Genomic DNA, 19,351 nt, shown 5'->3' with positions numbered 1-19,351 from the left:
AACGTCCAGCCAATCACCTGCTAACTGCCATGTTACAGGCTGTGTTTGAAAAAAGTCAGTAAGAAGCTGATTGGCTAGACGTTTATCTCTCTTTATCACCGTTGTCTTTGTCTCTTGTTAAGGCTTAATACACCCTATTGTTATCCAATCACAGGCTTCCTTTTAGATACTATGGAAGTAGAGAGAGCTTTATTAAAATGGAACAGGTGAGCAAAAGTCTGCAGCTGCAGTACTGCTGCAGGGATCTCTGGCGGTAAATGGGGGGCTGTAGCATGGTGCTGTCCCTGCTAACATAGTAGATATGCTTCTGCCATGTAGCATCTATTTAGGATTAAACAGGGCACTGTAATATAGAGCTGCCTCTTTCTGTATAAATGCCACATATGTTTTTGCGTGTCACAACATAATTCAGCCAGTCTGTTCCTGCTGGTAACTATCTCTGTGTTGCATCTCTTTATTAAATCTTGCAGCATAATACGTGATTTGTATGTTGATATTAGACATGACTGTGCAGCTATTGTATTACTGATATAAGGCTAGTGATATATATTTTAGTATACACCTTTCATTGAGAGAGAGCTGCCTGTACCCAGCATAATAGATCTGTCTTCCCAAGACCTAGTTACAGACCTCACAGCACCTAGTGTACTTAATTAGTAACGCAGATATTAATAGATTACTTTAGTTGGTTACTACTGATAAAAATGTAAAAATTAATGTTTGGGTCTGATTCAGAGTTGATCGCTAATCAGATAATTCACAAATCGAGCTATGAATAAATTATTGCGCGTGTGCACCGTACGCATTGCGCATGCGTTATAGCGATAACAAATGCATATGGATCGTAAACGCAGTGCCTGCCGTTTTCTTGGTGTAGTGGCAAAAAAACCGTACCCAGGTGGTTATGAGGAGGGTCTGTGATGCCAGCGATGACTACTTCCAGCCCGTCTCACACCAGAAGCAAATTACCGGGATAAAGCTAATCAACCCGGGAATTTGCTGAAAAACCCATGTTTTTCGTTGGTGTGAAAGGGTTAACCTGGGTCCTAAATCCTGGTCACTGACTCTGCTCTTGAGCAGGGCCAGTGACCCGGGATTTAAGACCTGGGTTGACCCTTTCACACAGAAGAAAAACATGTTTTCAGTAAATTTGTGGGTTGAAAAGCTTTAACCCGGTAATTTGCTTCTGATGTGAATTTGGGTCATACTGCACCTGGCAAAATGGGGTAATTGCTGGGTTGGCAGTATGAATGGGGTATCAGTCGCTGATTAATGGAAGGTTCAGATATACTCACGATTGCTTAGATGGCAAAAACTGTTCAATGGTTGGGGATTTGTCCGAGAATAGCGATTAGAGATTCATTCACACAAGCAAGAGATAATAAAGTATTTTTATTAAAAGCAATGGCTATACCATAATAATATTAATAATAAGGTACTCTTTACCTAGCACGGCACCCATCGCGGTCATCGCGGGCATTGAATGCACTAAAAAATCGGGTGCGACGCGACCGACGCGATGCCCGCGATTTCCCATAGGGACCATAATTTGGAGTGCTGCACCACAGACTGGGACATATATATATATATATAGCCTGACGAAAATGCACATGCATTGAAACGTTGCTTGTCTGCAAATAAACTTTTTTGGATTACTACAATGTCTGGAGTGCTACGTCCACACCCGCCACAGTCTACATAACCTTTGACGGGGCACCGGACCAGCTACAGCAACAGGGCAGTGTGCTCGGCCACACCAAACAAGTATATATATATATATATATATATATATATATATACTGACTTGTCTGGAATGATGCTTACAATGGTATACATTTTCTGCATGTCATACAAGTCATAATATAAAATGAATTTACAGATTATTCATTTACAAAGTTTAAAGTATACAATGATTTACTATGGGAATATACAGTATTTTATCTTTACGCAATATTAAATGTTCACTTTATTGTAAAACAGTTATACTGCACTTTGATAATCTGATGTTTTTAATTCTGCATCAATAATATTGTGATAATTTGGTGCAGAAACCGGATGACAGCATTTCCGAGTGCAGCACGGTAGACTTGAGAAAATCCGGGGAACTCATCGAGCAACAACCTGTCTCTAATGAGGAGTTCATGGAGCCTGAGGAATGCTTTACAGAAGGTACAGTACTGAATAAACAACTGGCCACACTGTACATAGAAGAGGCAGATTTTACCTTTCGTTAAATGTTAGGAATTTCATGCTCTATTCTATAACATATATGTTGGAACATCATGGCTCCATGTTTAAGAACACAGCATGCTACACTTTCATTACTGAATCTGTTTGTTTTCTTTATTTTATTTTCTTGCATTGGCAATGCTGATGGATGCAGAAAAAAAAGTTTTAAGAAATTGTCTTAAACAAATTGCAGATTGTATATTGAAGTTTTTTAAGGAATCGTATACAAATTGCAAATGTGAACATGGCCTCAAATAGTTCCCAGTGTTGTCTCCTGACTCCGGTCACTGCTGCGAAGCGTACATTCTGTGATTCAATCTGGAAACACTGGCACGCACGCTGGATACACACCTAAAGATTTATCTGTCCAATCTGTCTGATGAGAACAAAAATCTGGTTATGAATGAAAGCATATTCAATCATTTGCGCACAAAAAAAGACAAAAATAGGCAAAAAGTAAAGTAAACAGTAATTGCACACCATGCAGAAAGAAGATAGTTATAGTTATACTAGATAAGCCTGCTCGAAGCAAAAGCTTCAAAAGCTTGTCTGCTACCTTGTGATTACCTCTGTGTTTATGTATGTGAAAGAAATGTAGTTTTACTCGCTTCCCGAAAATGGCAGTGTTTCGTTTACACACGGACATTAGACATATATATAAAATTCAGCATTATAGAAACAAGGACACCGTGGGCCAGATGTACTAAGCTTGAAAAGTGATAAAATGGAGAGTGGTAAAGCAGAAGCCATGTTACAGGCTGAGTTTGAATAATGACCGTTCTGAGCAGATTGGTTGGTGGTGTATCACTGTTTATTTTATCACTTTTCGAGGCTTAGTACATCTTGCCCAGTGAGAGACAAAATTGCGCCCAGTGCTTTAACTGGACAACATGGACAGTTTCTCCTGCTCTATTAGATTTTTGGTTACTTGTTTCCTAGCACGGCGCCCACTAAGCAATTTGCTTAGTGGGCTATTCTGCGTAGTGAAATCGCATTGCATGGGCCATTTTAGGGGCATGCAATGTGCGATGCGATTTTCCTATGAAATTTTTTCACTGCTCTCTCAGCCCATCGCATTGCATCTGCCGCAAAATCGCATGCGTTTTGGAGTTACCCACTGCGCTGTCAGTCAGGACAGTATAAATTGGATTGGTCCAAGGTATATTGCACACCAAGCAAAATAAAGAGGACACGCTGTTTTTAAAACAATTGGATTTTATGTAGACAAAAGTAAAAATAAGTTTCAGGTGGGTATAAAAACACAAATTGGAGTATAATACATATAAAGACAAATGCTCATATATTAGGATGGATCCTTGATATCAAGGTCAATATTAAGACAATAGGATTAGTATAGACAAAAATAATAATAAATATCAGGTGGGTATATAAACACAAATTGGAGGATAATACATAAAAGACAATGCTTATATATTCATATAAAACCTGAGTGGTAGAGCCAGTATAAAAACTGTGGGATGGGTTGCAGACTTGGATAGATCGCATGTGATTTTATAGGGTGTGTGATGCCATGACATTAGGTATACAATAATATGATTGTATGTCCCAAAAAATAGGTTTAACGCACCCCCCACCACCACTATCCACGCCACCCCGAAGCGTGGCGAGTGCATCGAGCCCCGTGAGGGGCGTCAGAACGTGTCCTCCGACTTTTTCATTACCCCACTATCCACGTCGGCGTGGAGTTTGATTTCATATAGTGTGATGAGGGGACGCGGAATACATGTAAAGTAATCCACGTCCCCGTGCGGGGCTCGCTGCACTCGCCACGCTTCGGGCTCGGTGGCTCGCTACACTATATAACATCAGCTCCACGCCAATGTGAATAGTGGGGTAATGAAAAGGTCGGAGGACGCGTACCACCGCCCCTTGCGGGGCAACCTATTATATACTATCCCTTATCTTCTAGAAGGTGCTAAATAAGTAAGAAGTAGATTGATTAGTTGCCCATAGAAATCTCCCATGTGAATTAGAACTCTCAATTTAGTAAATTTCCTCCATTAATTGATAGGGAAATATGAACTGGGGCTGTATAAAAACCGTGGAAATGGTAGGTTTTTAAATGTGATTAGATTACAATGAAACTGTTACAGTGGTCTATTGTGTTGTCTGCAGTGCCATCTGCTGTTTAGATAAAGAAAAAGAAAGGAAAATACGTATTTTAATTAAAAAATATCATATGCAGTATATGAAACAATTCCAAAGGCTGTGTATGGCACATTTCTTTTTATTGGATATATTCACTAATCAGCGTTGGGCTAGTTCTGAGTAAAAGAGGCAAGTAACTCCGGGGCTTAAGTGTGTACCATTTCCACGCTTCCCTGCACATTTACACTAATTTCAATATGAATGGACCTATGATTAAGCGTTGAAGCGAAACGTACATCAGGATCTGACGGGCGAGGTTCACATGGCTAATAATGTGACCGGTCCGACCCGCTAAAGCTGTCCGCTCTGTCTGCACATTAGCAGTAGGCAGGGAGATTGCGGCAGCCGTGTGTAGCGGTACTTTAGGGCTAAATACAGCCAACAGAACTCCATTGTTAGGATCAGGCGGGCAAGATCTATACCAGGCATGTCCAACATTGGCCCTCCAGATGTTGTGAAACTACACATCCCAGCATGCTTTGCAATTGTTTTAGCATTCTCTAATAGCAATACAGTGGCAAAGCATGCTGGGATGTGTAGTTTCACAACATCTGGAGGGCCAACGTTGGACATGCCTGATCTACAGTAGACTGATATATGTGATCACATCCATATGATTATTGTGATAGCTGTATGTGATGGCAATTGACAGCATCTTAGCTCCATCTGATGCTCCATTGAATTTAAATATCAAAAGCATAACTAGATTCAGTGGGGTGTATTTTTGTGAGCTGTCACAGTGAGCAGTGCTGACTGCTCGCTGTCACAGCTATAATGGTCAGTTTTTAACTGACCCCCAGCACATGCCATTTTCCCCTCACTAGGTTTTTGCAGCGATGATGAAACGGTGTGTGGCCGCTAAAACAGCGAGGCTCGTGGCTAAATGCAGCAGGTTCCCTGCATTAACCGCGGGCCTTGCTGTTTGGGTGAATCCTCGCCGTCCTCTGACATCGAGGATTCCCCCGTAACGTAGAATAGGGTGAGCGGCCAGTCGGGGATTAAGCGGTGAGGGTCACTTGTTTTCGGCATTCATGGACGATTAACCCCCTCGCCAGCCGCATTGAATATGGCCCTGGGTGATTAACAACATATGAATCATATTTATTAATAAAGACACTGTATTCTGCAACATGCTAATTAAATACTGTGAATAAAAATTCAAGAATAAAATTGTCCAGCCAATCACATCCCAACTGCCATGTTACAGGCTGTGTTTGAAAAAAGTCAGCAAGGAGCTGATTGGCTGGACGTTTATCTCTCTTTATCACCCTTGCATTTATCTCTTGTTAAGGCTTAATACATCTGCCCCAATATGTGATATTGTCGCTACCCAATAACCATTGTGCCACCCTTCCTTAAATAAATGAGTTTTGCCTGAGCCAATTGTTGGTTGCACACCACATACCTTCAGGAAGGGGAATAAACCAGCGAGATAGACTGAATAAGTCACAGCTGGCAGCTTCTAGCACATATTAGTTACATTAAAAAGACACTGTTGCAGACTAGTATTCATTCCATTCTTTATAAAACACAGTGAAGATAGATGGTCCCATAAGGGGCAAACAGGCGTTGGTGGTGGTTCAAATCTCAGCTGCTGTGCAAAAGTGGGGTAGTTAATCCCACAAACAAGAAAGGAGTAATATCTTTTAAAAAGTCATCTAGTGTATATTGGGCTTAAGTGTGCACTGTGCTCACCTTACTGAGAGCAAATCATCTACATATCTTGTATGTTTTCTTCTTGTAAAGTCAGACCAGTGACATCTACCTGTCTGCATTTAGTGTGGCTAATTGGTGCACTAAATTCTGCTCTAGCCCTGTGCAGCACTCTGTAAGTATACAACCGCAACATTCCTGTCTTAAGAGTAGTATAAATTCACTTGATGTATACAGTACCATGCAGTGATGTGCATACCTCCCAACTTTCTGACTATTGGAATAGGGACACTCGAGTGCCCGAAAAGGGGGCATGGTGTATGCAAATGAGGGTGGAGCTTATGCAAATTAGGCTGCTGCCTCGTTTTCGGCCGCGAATAGACACAGCGTCTATTCTGTGAGATTGGGGGGGACTCCCAACTGCCCCCCCCCCCCCCGCAGCGGGACACTGCCGGCCGCGGGAGGGACGCGGGAATGTCCCCAAAAATCGGGATGTTCCCGCGTTTAGCGGGACAGTTGGGAGGTATGGATGTGCAGCTCGGCTAACTGCATAATAAATGCAACTTTAAAGGGTATGATTCTATCGATCACGTATCTGTATGCAAATTGCTTTGTCAGTAGGGGTGTGGTATGAGCTAGCGACAAGTGTCATTCCAAAAGTCATCAGACCAACATCGGAATCCCAATTTGCGGGACTCCAACAGGGGGGCGAGCGCTACGAAGCCCCTTGTGGGCTCGCTGCACTCGCCATGCTGCTGCCTCAGTGGCTTGTTGCCCTGCCACAGGTTCTATTCACCCTCTATGGGGGGGGGGGTTCATGGACCCCCACGAGGGAGAAAAGCCCCTGTTGGGATCCCTACTCTTGGGCTTTTAACATTCAGCATACCAGCATTGGTGTCTACTGACCATGGGAATCCTGACTGTTGGGAGGCCATCCGGCACTCTTCAGTACACACTGCTGGTCATGCTGGTTGACATGCAAAGCTGCAAAATATGTAGCTTTGTGGATCATCTCAATGCCACCCGCATGAACGCCCCTCCCCATCCCCACACACACACACCAATTTACCTGCACGCATGTGAATGGCTGTTTAGCATAAACATCCATTCACAGCCTTGCTTGCGGGGGGGCGAAATCATTCAATGGTTGCCACCCATCAAATGATTTCTCCAGCCCTCGCAGACCTAAGACACCTCTCTGGTGTCTCTGCGGTGTCCCTGTATGGGAACAGTGTGGGCAGCTGACATCTGCTGGCGCCAGCTGCTTGCCCCCTGCACCTGCATCATGGCCGCATAAGTTTGTGAATGCCCAGCATTTTCATGGGGATGCCCATGAAATGTGGGTCGTTCCCATGGGCGCTACCCCTCGCCAGCACCCCACACCCCCTGCCCACACAGCTAGGTGCAAACGGGCTGGAGAATAAGGAATCCGCCTCGCCCAATCGCAAAATACGGCTGCACTTGCGCATAAAAGTTTATGCGCATGCGCAGTTGCTAAACATTGCTCCCCTGTGCGAACGTGCCGGGGAGCAAATAGGCCAGAATCGGGGACCCCTGTTTCTTGTTTAAAACACTGGGCCCGATTCAGACCAGACCTGATCGCATGGCTGCTAATTTTCGGAGCCCAACCATCAGGTATACGCCGCCTCGCCAGAGTGAAATTTCACCTCGTGGAAGCCTGCCAATAGCTTAGCACGGCTTGTGAAAATATTGCAGGCCTGCGAGTAGCTACAAATCCATTTACACGCCGCTCACCATCTAATGACTGTGTGCAGTCAGTGCGTAGCCTCTGACTTACTAGGCAGGTGCGATAGAAATAGCCTGATCGGAGCCAGAGCTGACATCACACAACTTCTCTCCAATGCTTGGGCACGCCCGACACTACCAGAAAATGACCAGTTGCCACCCCTAAATGCCACCTTTCTGTCAATCACCTTGTAAATGGCCAGTGATTAAAAAAGTAGCAGGATTTCATCACAGGGTAGCCTCGCACATGCGTGGTACAAGCCAAACACATGTGCAGTCTATCGATATTCAAATCTATCGATAAGTCTATCGGCCTGCAAATTTACAGACGTGCGATCAGGTCTGAATGAGGCCCAGTGCACTTTACCTGAAGTGTCCGTATCATGGAGATCAATATGCTCTTTGTACTTGTTCACAATGTAGGAGTTGAATGTATCCACATGCCACTGTAAAAGATAATCACACGTGACCCTACAGCACCTAGGCCCTTATTCTGTTTCACTCACAAAGGCAAAACTCCTTCTCAAATGGACAATGCAGGTGGGGCAGATATAACATGTGCAGAGAGAATTAGATTTGGGTAGGATTTTACTTCTAACAGATATCTATATTGCAGTGTAAAAATAAAACAGTCAATATTTTCCCTGCACAGAAACAAAATAACTCACCCAGATCTAATTCTCTCTGCACCTGTTACATCTCCCCCCCTGCAGTGCACTTTGTTTTGTCCATTTGAGAAGAAATTTGCTTGCGAGTGAACCAAAATAAGGGCCCTAGAGCTTTGTTTCCAGGTTAACAGGTTCCTGTATCACAGCCTTATTGTTGCTATGATTACCAGGATACAGAGTGATGACAGCTGCAATCATTTCCTATGTATCTAAAACCTCTTTTAGATTTTATTTCCTATCTGAAAATGAGTTCCTGACAAATATATAGGCCTTACTGTCTCGCATTTCTTTGCTTCTGCTACAAAATGGAGTTAGACACATGGTAAAAGCACAGAACAATAATGCCCCTTTCCCACTGCAGCTAAAAAACGGTAAATTGCAGATTTTCAGCGCAATTTACCGTTTTAAGGCTGCAGTGGGAAAGTGCCAGAGTTGAAATACCGTTTAAAGTTAAATGGTATTTCAACCCGTTTTTAAAGCAGAGTCCTACACGTTAAAATAACGTTTAAGAGGCAGTGGGAATGCCTCTTAAATGTTATTTAGCCTCCAGGCAGTCCCAGTGCCTGATGAGACCTAGTAGTTCTCACTTTGTGCATGTGTAATGAGTGCACGTGCATAATAAAGAGCCGCTCATTACATATGCGCATATGTAATGAGCGGCTCATTAGTATGCACGTGCACTCATTACATATGCGCAAAGTGAGAACTACTAGTTCTCATCAGGCACTGGGACTGCCTGCACCCCGCATGGACCCTGCATGGACCCCCGCTGCCTCCCCACTGCCCTGCATCCTCGGGCAGGTAAGTACAAGGGGAGGGGAGGTGGGGGCACAGGGCAGGTACAGGGGGGGGGGGGGGGGTTAGGCACTCTCTACACTTGGGGGGGGGGGATTAGGTACTCTTTACACTGGGGGGGGGGGTTAGGCACTCTACATTTTACACGGTTCACTGCAATGGGAATGGTACTTAAATGGTATTTAAAACAGTAATCTGCTGCAGTGGGAATGCTAATACCGTTTTAAATACCATTTAAGATTACCAGTACTTTAAACTGGTCTGCAGTTGGAAAGCAGCATAACACACATTTATGAGAACAATAACACACATTTATGAGAACAATAACACACATTTATGAAAACTGTAATTGGCTGTGCTGTGTTCATAGCAGCCAATCAGCAGTAAACTGCAATAGAAACCCCAGATCTGATTGGTAGATATGTGCTATGTTGATGTGATTGGTTGATAACAACCGTGGATACAGACTTTTACCTTGGCAGTGCTTTTCAGAAATGTTCTCCCAGAGGCGTGTCACATTCTAAGGAAGCTATATATGGACATGATAAAGTGTATCTGTTGTATCATATGTGAGTCACAGTTATTTAGGTGTTTACAGTGACTACACATCATGTTGACCTTGTGCTGACATTTCCCAGTTGCTTAAGTATTTTTCCCTCCCTCTTTACACACAAAAAGCATCAGGTTCACTACAAATTAGGTTGATAGTGGTTTGGCGCCACACTTCCATTTTAGGTTGTACAGTAATAAGATAATTTGGTGCAGTTTAACTGCCAGTAATGGAAATACATGCCTCATAGACTAATGCAATTTTCTTCTTCTTGCTCAATGATATTTGATGCATGACTTAAAAAGCTCTTAAGGGAGAAAACACTTCAATTCGGTGTTACAGAAAGGCCAAACATAGGACTTGGCTGCTTCTGAAAAGACATTTACTTAGTCGTTTCACCTGTCGCAATCATTTCTTAATGTTATTCTCTCAAGACTATTTAATGCACTGCTGTGCATCCGAGATATGGAGGAAGAGCAATTAGATGTATTAATCCCGTTGAACCAGACTAAATAAAAATGTAACTGCTTCCCTTACTCTACTTAAACAGGCTGCATTTCCATGACAACTGGCCCCACCCAATATGGCTACCTCCACCAATTATAGACAGAAAGTGTCATTTGATGTAAGAAAATATCTATTTACTGTCTTATCTGTCATCAGAATGTGACCATATATCCAATACTTGAAATTCAATTATATAATGGCTTGAGTAATATAGCCAAGCATTTATACTGTAGCTTAAATGTTCTGCATATGGGACAATATTGTATGGTTCCTCCTGGAAGATCCCTAAGCGGGATTAACAGGTAGAGGAGCGTAGAGCATGGCATATATATGTATAATTCTGTCGTTTTTGTTTGTGTGCGATGATGCAACATGCAGCAAAACGCGTTACGTAACCACTAGACCCAATTGGCCTGTCTGCTCTTCCAAGAGTCTAGGAAAGATCCTAAATTAAAGTATTAAATAATAATGTTATGACATGGAACTAAAAAACAATGATTAAAATATATCTCTGAAAATATATATTAATTATTTGTCACTAGTGGCGCCCTTCTTTAGGAGCTGATAGTCGATACTGTAGTTTACCTTAGCCCACTGAAGCTATCTAGTAACTGAAACAGCTGTAAGTACAGTATGTAACATAAAAATAAAATAATATAAATTAAAATAAAAGTGCTTGCTAGCACCACTCCTACAAAAGATTAAGCTTGGAATGGAATATGGTGGATGTTCACATGATCAGCAGTAACATTACATGTAATATTCATGGATAAAGATTTCATCCGACTCTTCTGAAAAACAAACTTGAAATATGTTTGTGAGTCATTTAAAATAAAAATAAATAAAAAATGATAGATATTAACTGGTACATTTGATTGTTGCTTTTGTAGATGCAAACTTCCGGGACCATACAGGTAATTTATATTGAAGCAGTTTGAAATAAGATAACAGTTTGAAGCTTAACCTTTCCAATAGTAACTATTAACTGTATGCATAGATCTATTTATTAGTGCCGTGAAAGCTAATTCACAAATTCTGGTACTTTTGCACAATGCTCTTATTTCAGTTTGCTTAGAATGACTCAAATGCTTATTTCCAAACGAAAATGTCAAACGTGTAGTTTATTAACAAGAGGCAGAAAGGTGATATCTTGTAGGGCTGTTGACTCCATAGTTTATACAACTCACCAGGAATATTGAGATTAAAGATAAATCAATACAGGTGCTGTGAAACAATTTTTGGCACAAAGGGCCTTATTCTAGTTCACTCTGTCTGACAAAATCCTTCTTAGATGGACAAAACCATGTGCACTGCAGGTGGGGCAGATGTAACTTGTGCAGAGAGAATTAGATTTGGGTGGGGTTTTACTTCAAAGTGAGATCAATATTGCAGTGTAAAAATAAAGCAACCAGTATTTACCCTGCACAGAAACAAAATCTAATTCAATCTGCACATTTTACATCTTCCCCCTGCAGTGCACATGGTTTTGTCCATCTAAGAAGGATTTTGTCAGAAAGAGTGAACTAGAATAAGGCCCAAAATGCTCATTGCCCAATGGATTATTAGTATCACTATGGCAGATTATTTTTAACGCAAAAGCATTGTGCAAAAGTACCATGTGTTACATTCACGATGAAGCATTTAGCACTGATTATAATTATTACTGCACCCTAGAAAGGCGCTGAATTATATGCATGTGCTGTAATAGGCTTGTACTTAGCGGTGTGACCTTTAATGTAACCAGCAGCCCATGCCGTTGACCAGTTCATCCTTTGTTCTGAGTTCCTGCCAGGTACTTTTAATCACTGTCAACATGCATCTTTCAGCAGGGCAATTTGCCCGTTATCTTTAAGTAAAGTCATGGTTTATTACTATTAGAAATGAAATAGTTTAAAAGCAAAGATCATATTTCAAAATAAGGCATTTATTTCTTGAGATCAGACTTCTCAGTATAGCATTTACCTAACTGCCTTTTAAGTAGATGTGCGCAAAACCTAGTTTTATGATTTTTCCAAAACTACTCAGCATTTTATTTTATATTTTTTTTTTTTTGCCAAATCCACCATCAATTGTTTTGGTTTGGATTTGATTTGGATCCAAACAATGTTAAAATCATGTAATTTGGACCGATTTTTGTTCCTACAGTATTATTGACATCAATAGTATTTATTTCAAGTCCTTTTAATCTATTTTTATCACACTCTCCTGTGTGGAATGGCACAAGCAATCTAAAACCAAAGATTCATTTTTTTAATCCAAGTTCCAAACTAGGGAGGCCAATCCCGGGATCGGTATTAGTATCCCAGTGCTAAATGTACTTTTTTTTCCAAAACCGGGCAGCGCTGAGCATTTTAGAATGGCTCAGATGCTGCCCGGCTGTCTGCTGCGTACCCCCCCGGTGGCTGATTGGTCCGCTCCGCTGTCAGTGTCATGACGGCGCCCAGGCTGCGCAGCGTGACCCCTGACATCACGCCACGCTGCGAAGCCCGTCCGCCGCCATGCCTGTCAGTGCACTTCAGCACAAGCACAGTCGCTCAGCCGCCCGCCCAGCCGCTGCATGGATGGACGGACGGATATCGCTCCTGCTGCTGCCTGTCACCATACCTCTGTAAGTGACAGTGCAGGGCAGGGACGGACGGATATCGCTCCTGCTGCTGCCTGTCACCATACCTCTGTAAGTGACAGTGCAGGGCAGGGGGATGGGGAAGAGTGGCAGGCAGGCGGGGCGAATAAGAGGGCATTTATATTGATATTTGGGGGGGCGGGTCATTTTTTTTTTATTAGGGAGGCCAATCCCTGGATCCCGGGATTGAGCATTTTTCAATCCCGAATCCCGGGATTGAAAAAATGCCCCGGGATTGGCCTCCCTATTCCAAACCAAGGAAAGCTCCATCCAAATCAGGACTTGGTTCAACTCAGATTCTCTAAAGGATTTAAATAGATCCAAAACGTGACTTGGCTAAACTCACATGTCTTAAATATGGGAGAGTTTGGATATCTATAAAACCGAACCACACGTCTCTACTTTTAAGCCAGCGTTTTGACCACTGGTCTTTAAGAGCATGACATAATTTTGATACAAATTATGCTAAAGAGGAGCAAAGGTAGACCGGCGCTTGGATGGGAGGGTGAAGGGAAGAAAGATGGTCACAGTACAGTACAGGAAAGAATAAATAAAAAATAAAAAAATAAATATAAAATAAAAAAAATAAAAAATAAACACTTGCGATAATGTTTACAACCCCTTGAGGGTGGGTTAAGATGAAATGTCGCAGAGAGAGAGACCTAGCACTTACTAGCCCTATCTATTGGTACCTGGAGTCCGTGTCTGAGTTTCCGTGTGCAGCTGAGCGGTGAGGCGGCAATGCACAAGTTTCCAGCTTCAGCTTCCTTGAAAAAGCGTCCCAGTGATGTGAAATACGTTGGTTTGATTAATGAAGAGACCCCAGAATAGAAAAGAGACCTAGCAGACCGCTGCCCGGCACCGCTCTGCACCACCGAACAGACGGTGATGTCACCCCCCGAACTTCTGGACACGCTAAAGCTGGAAACTTTATTTTTATGTTTATTTTTATTTAATTTTTTAATTATTTTTATTTTCAATTTATTTATATATATATATATATATATATATATATATATATATATATATATATATTTTCTTTCCTTTACTGTACTGTGATCCTCTTTCTACACTTCACCCTCCCATCCAAGCCCCGGTCTACCAAGGTCTTGTCGTTTGATTGTGATACAAATTATGCTAAAGAGGAGTCTTTAGCATAATTTGTATCACAATCAAACGACAAGACCTTGGCTGCTCCAACACAAGTGCAAGTACTGTTTTCTTTTTAGGATCCTTACCTAAAAATCCCCATATGACATAATTTTGCCTGCTGCAAGATCTGACATATACACGTTCTTTGAAAATGTGTAGATCTTAAAAGAAAGCCAATAAGTATATTCCCTTGTACAAATCTAAAATAATTAGACATTTGTCTTTCCCTTGTAAACTAATTAGCTTTTTCTGGCCTGATTATGAGTTGCAAGTAGGTCCAAAATTCATTATAGCTGAATATTAGAGTATGATAAGGGATCACAGTAATTTTCAAATTAAATTAGCAGGGGTATTAATATAATCAATATTGCAGTTTGGCGTTCTCTTTTTGTAAATACAATATTAAGAAAACTGGTTTTCATGGTGTCATTTATGTTTACTCAATTCTGTTCTGACATTGGCGCAAATCCATTTGCATTCAAGCTGAAAATATTTAGTATTGGAATGTGATCAAATCTGAATTGCTACCTGAAAGCTGTCCTTTGTCTCCCTGTTTGTCACTTACACAAAACCTGAGTATTTCTAATATGTAATCAGAGACCTTTGCTATCATAATTGTATTCACTTGGACGTTTTTTTTTTTTTTAATCTTTGTAACAGAGTCAGATTAATTTAACCTAAAAAAAGAAATAATAATATCTCTTTATGATATTATGTATGGGGAGTTATGGCCATTCGATAAATTGCACTCCTGCAAAACATTTGCTTCTAAAATTTATCTAACTTCAGTATATATTTAGTATTTTTAGTTTAGGTTAAGGAAATCTTTTTAAAAATATAAGTCATGCCATCTTAGGTCATGGCAGCAGGTTTGTACCTACATGCTGGTTCAACTCTCGTTACTGGCACTGACAGTCTGGAATCCACTTGCTACTTAGAAGCTGCAGTCAGTTTAGTGTATAGTTGAAATGCCTTCTGATAGCAACTGCATGGCGCTGCTGGTTACATACATGGGCATAGTCAGAACTTTCAGCCCACTTAGCACCCCCCATCCCCCTCCCTTACTGGGCACACTTATCACACTTCCCCTACCACAGGTGCTTACAGTTATGCCGTTCCTCTGTGCACAGTAAGTCAACTACCCAGTCACCTGAGCTGGACTCATCTCTCCTGTGGTACCCAGCCACACAGAGCCTTCATACACCATGGGGGCCCTGGAGCACCTTGGTTTCTGCCTCTCCATTCACCATACCTACAACTGTTGCCACTGCCTGTGGCCCTACCCAGCACCTGACAAAGAAGGGTACTGAGTGAAACCCCTCAAACTGCCAGGGGTGTGCAAGCAATGCTGGGAGGTGTGACATCATCACCACTCCCAGGAGGCGTGGGAAAAACTGTGTGGGTGGCGCTGGACATAAATATACTTATAGTGGGCTGAGTACTTAGGATTCGTTTTTTTTTGTCAAGTTGTATTGGACATGTATTTTTTGCCTTTTTAATCATATTAGCGACTGAGTCGCACACAGAAGCTAGATGAAATGCCAGCATCAATGCTCAGAGTACCCATGCATTGTACTTTTGTCACATTAGTGATCTGAATAACAACAATACTCTGATTGGATGCTTGGCACAGCTGTCTGTAGCTGCCACTTTGTGCTATTTAGTGAGATTTGGCGATTGGCGTATTTGCTACAAACTGTATGTGTCCTCCTACATCTAACCTCAATACACCATGCAGCGAGTGATGTATGGGGTGAGTGTATTACCCAGTTCCATGCAACTCTGCTAGCGTCTGGCTTCTTACTTTGCTGAAGATGCATCTTAGATGCAACATGATGCAACAGAGATGTAATGTACTGGGAGACTGTGATCATTAAAATTGATATGCAATACTTGTATATCTGTCTGAGTCTGCATATGAAGCACAATGGGACTTGGCGTGGAAATACGCTGCGGCCACTGCATCTTAGCACTTTGTGCACAGATTCAGACTCAGTTGCACACAGATATATCAGATTAGTAAGCACTCTATACTGGTGCATCCTAGTTACATTGCGTCATGACTGATACACATTTCTGGCAAACAAAAAGATACAAAAAAGATACTCAATGTAACAGAACCTCACACGACCTGGCATGCTAAGAACGGCTGTTTTGTGTGGCTGCAGCAAAGCTGTATAAGAACATGGGGGTTATTCTAGTTGACTCGTAAAGTTTGAATTTCGCAGCTTTGTGAGTCCTCTAAACACCGCCTGAGCGGCCGCCCACCCCAGCATGCATGAAGACAATAATCATTTGATAGTCGCTGACCATAGAATGATTTTTCTAGCACACCTCTATGGTGTTTTAGATCTGCGGGCTCCCAGTATGGGAAAAGGGCGGACAGTTGACACTCGGTTCATTGCCGAATTTCCATGGGAAGGCCCAGCACCCCTCCTGCCCGCACTGCTAGGGGTGAATGGGCCAGCAAATAAGCAATTCACTGCGCCGGCTCGGACAAAAATGGCTACACATGTGCATAAAAGTTTATGCGCATACACAGTCACGTAACATCGCTCCTCTGTGCGAATGCACAGGGGAGCGAATGGACCAGAATAAGGTCCCATATCTGTACCTTGGGGGTGCAAAAGCCAACTCCTTTAGTGGACAAAACCAGGTGCACTGCAGGTGGGGCTGATGTAACATGTGCAGAGAAAGTTACATTTGAAATCTAAATTGTAATGTAAAAATAAATCAGCCAGCATTTACTCTGCACAGAAACAAAATAACTCACCGTAGGGCTGCGCATCGGGATCGAACTGGGATCAACTGCGGAGGAAAAATTATCAATTTCGATTCTATCCAAAATTGAATAGAAAAGTAGGCCAAATCGAACTGTATGTACACCACAAAACTATGAAAAAGACAAATGCTATCTACCTATACTGTGTAAATTCTAAATATTGTTGTCTGTTAAGGGAAAAAATATTGTGCATCTGATTGGAATAAGAATTATTTTATGTGGTACTTGATGTATCATCAATACTGATGTACTGGCATTCTGGTAACATTTAAGTGATAGCATAAAGTCCTTCCTTTCACCAATTGTAGGGTATGAAATACTACAGATAAGTAACGCACAAGAAATTATTTTTGAAGACTGCTACCATACAACTATACAGTGCTTATTATTGTAATTACTGAAAATAAATGTGTACACCTGTTTGTAGCCTCACACAGGGAGAGACATATACTTTTCAGTGCTTTGATGTGATTCCCCATTTAACCCTTTGAGTGCCAAGTGAATTTGTCAACATTGGTGTGAAAATTGCAAACATTTTTATTCATCATAATGGCCTGTAATGTTTCCCTTATATAGGAAATATAGGGTGAACTTTAGTAGGATAAGAGATTCAGAATTTGAGAGATTTGGTAACAAATCTCCAGTTTTTAAAGCGGCAATCATTTTCACTGCAAAACCAGTTTCGTATTGCAGTGTAAATGATTGGCACTTTGAAAAAAAAAACCTGGAGATTTCTTACCAAATCTCTCACTTTTTGAATCTCTCATCCTATTAAATTTCACGCATAATCTTTTATTACACAAAGTTTTTTATTTGAATTTTATAACAAATGTGAGCAACGCTGGCCTGTTTAGAACATTTTTTCTCTCACAAAGATGTTGGCATTTGTAGCAAATATGTTGCATGCATCTTACAGAGATGTTGGCATTTAAAGGATTGAAAGAGACTACAATGAGATACCAAACTCCAGAAGCAACCTAGCAAATTAATAAAATATCTTTGTGCTTTGTGATTAAACCATTATGTTATCGTGCAGCATGTTTCTCAGCTCTTGTTAATGTTGGCCCTTTACATTTTTTAGGCTTTTTGCGTAACTGCCCGTGTTTCAAAATAGATGCCACAAAAGGAGTGGGCAAAATGTGGTGGAAGCTGAGAAAGACATGCTACAAGATAGTGGAACACAACTGGTTTGAGAGTTTTATCATCTTCATGATTCTCCTCAGTAGTGGGGCACTGGTGAGTGAAATGTATAATTTACACCTGTTTTGGATTTACCTGTTCATCAGTTCATCATGTTGATGATCCCAACACCACAGAGTTAAAATGATGAAACATGTTGGGACTCTCAATGTCTGTGGCAGGATGCGGTCAGGATCCCAGTAGTAGAGATCCTGACAGTCAGAATTGCCACAGTGGAATCCTAATGGTCAGAATCTCGACAGATTCCAACATTATGTGTTGGGGTTTGGGTTAGTCATTAGGAGAGGGTTAGACTGCAGTGTTGGGGGGAGGTTAGAGTTAGGCTGCAGGAAGGGTAGGAAAAGGTAAGGAGTAGGGGTGGGAAACAAAATACTTTCCAGGTTCCTTTGGGATTTTAACAGTCAGTATGCAAAGGTCTGCATCCTGACCACAAGGATAGTGACTGCCAGGATTTTGTAGAGACCCCCTGCTGACATGTTGTACTTGTTGACATGATGTTATATGACTGTGAACATTGTGATTGTCAACAAAACATGTCAAAACTGTTAAAATATATTAGGAATGTAATTGTGTATTTACTTATTGGTGGCTTCATGTTCAGTTATGCCGGCCACACATCAGACCAACTTTCCTCCAACCATCCAACTAGTTGGTTGGATGGAATAAAAACCTGGTACTGGATAGGAGCAAATGTAATTTGTAATTCAGTCATTTGTTTCCCAAATCAGAAAATGGACAACAACTGTCACTCAGACAATGTACTGTAGTTGGACCTATTTGATTTAAACAATTTCACTGAATGTTTTTGTCCGTTCTCCTGAGTTTGAGAGCAAATTGCTTATTGGCATTTGCCACCATACAGTACCAGATTTTCAGTCCAACCAACCATGGTTGGAGGAAAGTTGGTCTGATGTGTGGCCAGCATTTTAAATTCTGGCCACGTATCAGACCATCTTTCCTTCAACCATCCAACTAGTTGTTTAGATGGAATAAAAATGTGGTACTGGATGGGAGGAAAGGAGAATCAAAAATGTGCTCACAAAATGGACAAAAAAATTCAGTCAAATTGTTTAAATCAAATAGATTCAAATAAAATATGGTGTCTGAGTGGTCGTTTTTGTCCTTTTCCAGATTTTGGGAGCAAATTTCTGAAGTAAATATTACATTTGCTCCCATCCAGTGTTTTAGGCACACTGCACACAGTTGACGAGCCAGTTACAGAGACCACCATTATTAAAGATTGAACTAAAAAGCCTGAAACATTTCTGGGTGATCAA

General features: G+C 41.5%; 1 protein-coding gene across 7 annotated transcripts in view; it reads left to right on the top strand.

Moving 5' to 3' along the window:
* LOC146081108 (sodium channel protein type 5 subunit alpha-like) overlaps positions 1-19,351 on the top strand; it is a 388,187-nt gene that overhangs the window by 301,916 nt on the left and 66,920 nt on the right. For all 7 annotated transcript variants that reach the window (XM_083189076.1, XM_083189080.1, XM_083189078.1 and 4 more), the window contains 2 exons: positions 2,049-2,169; positions 17,956-18,110. In XM_083189076.1, the coding sequence (XP_083045202.1) occupies positions 2,049-2,169; positions 17,956-18,110 (276 nt within the window). The remainder of the gene's footprint in view (positions 1-2,048; positions 2,170-17,955; positions 18,111-19,351) is intronic.

This window comes from Crinia signifera, chromosome 5, assembly GCF_055691185.1.
Source record: "Crinia signifera chromosome 5, ASM5569118v1, whole genome shotgun sequence".
Classification (NCBI taxonomy): Eukaryota; Metazoa; Chordata; class Amphibia; order Anura; family Myobatrachidae; genus Crinia; species Crinia signifera.
Note: the sequence above shows the minus strand (reverse complement) of the source record. Positions and strands in the feature narration are given on the sequence as shown.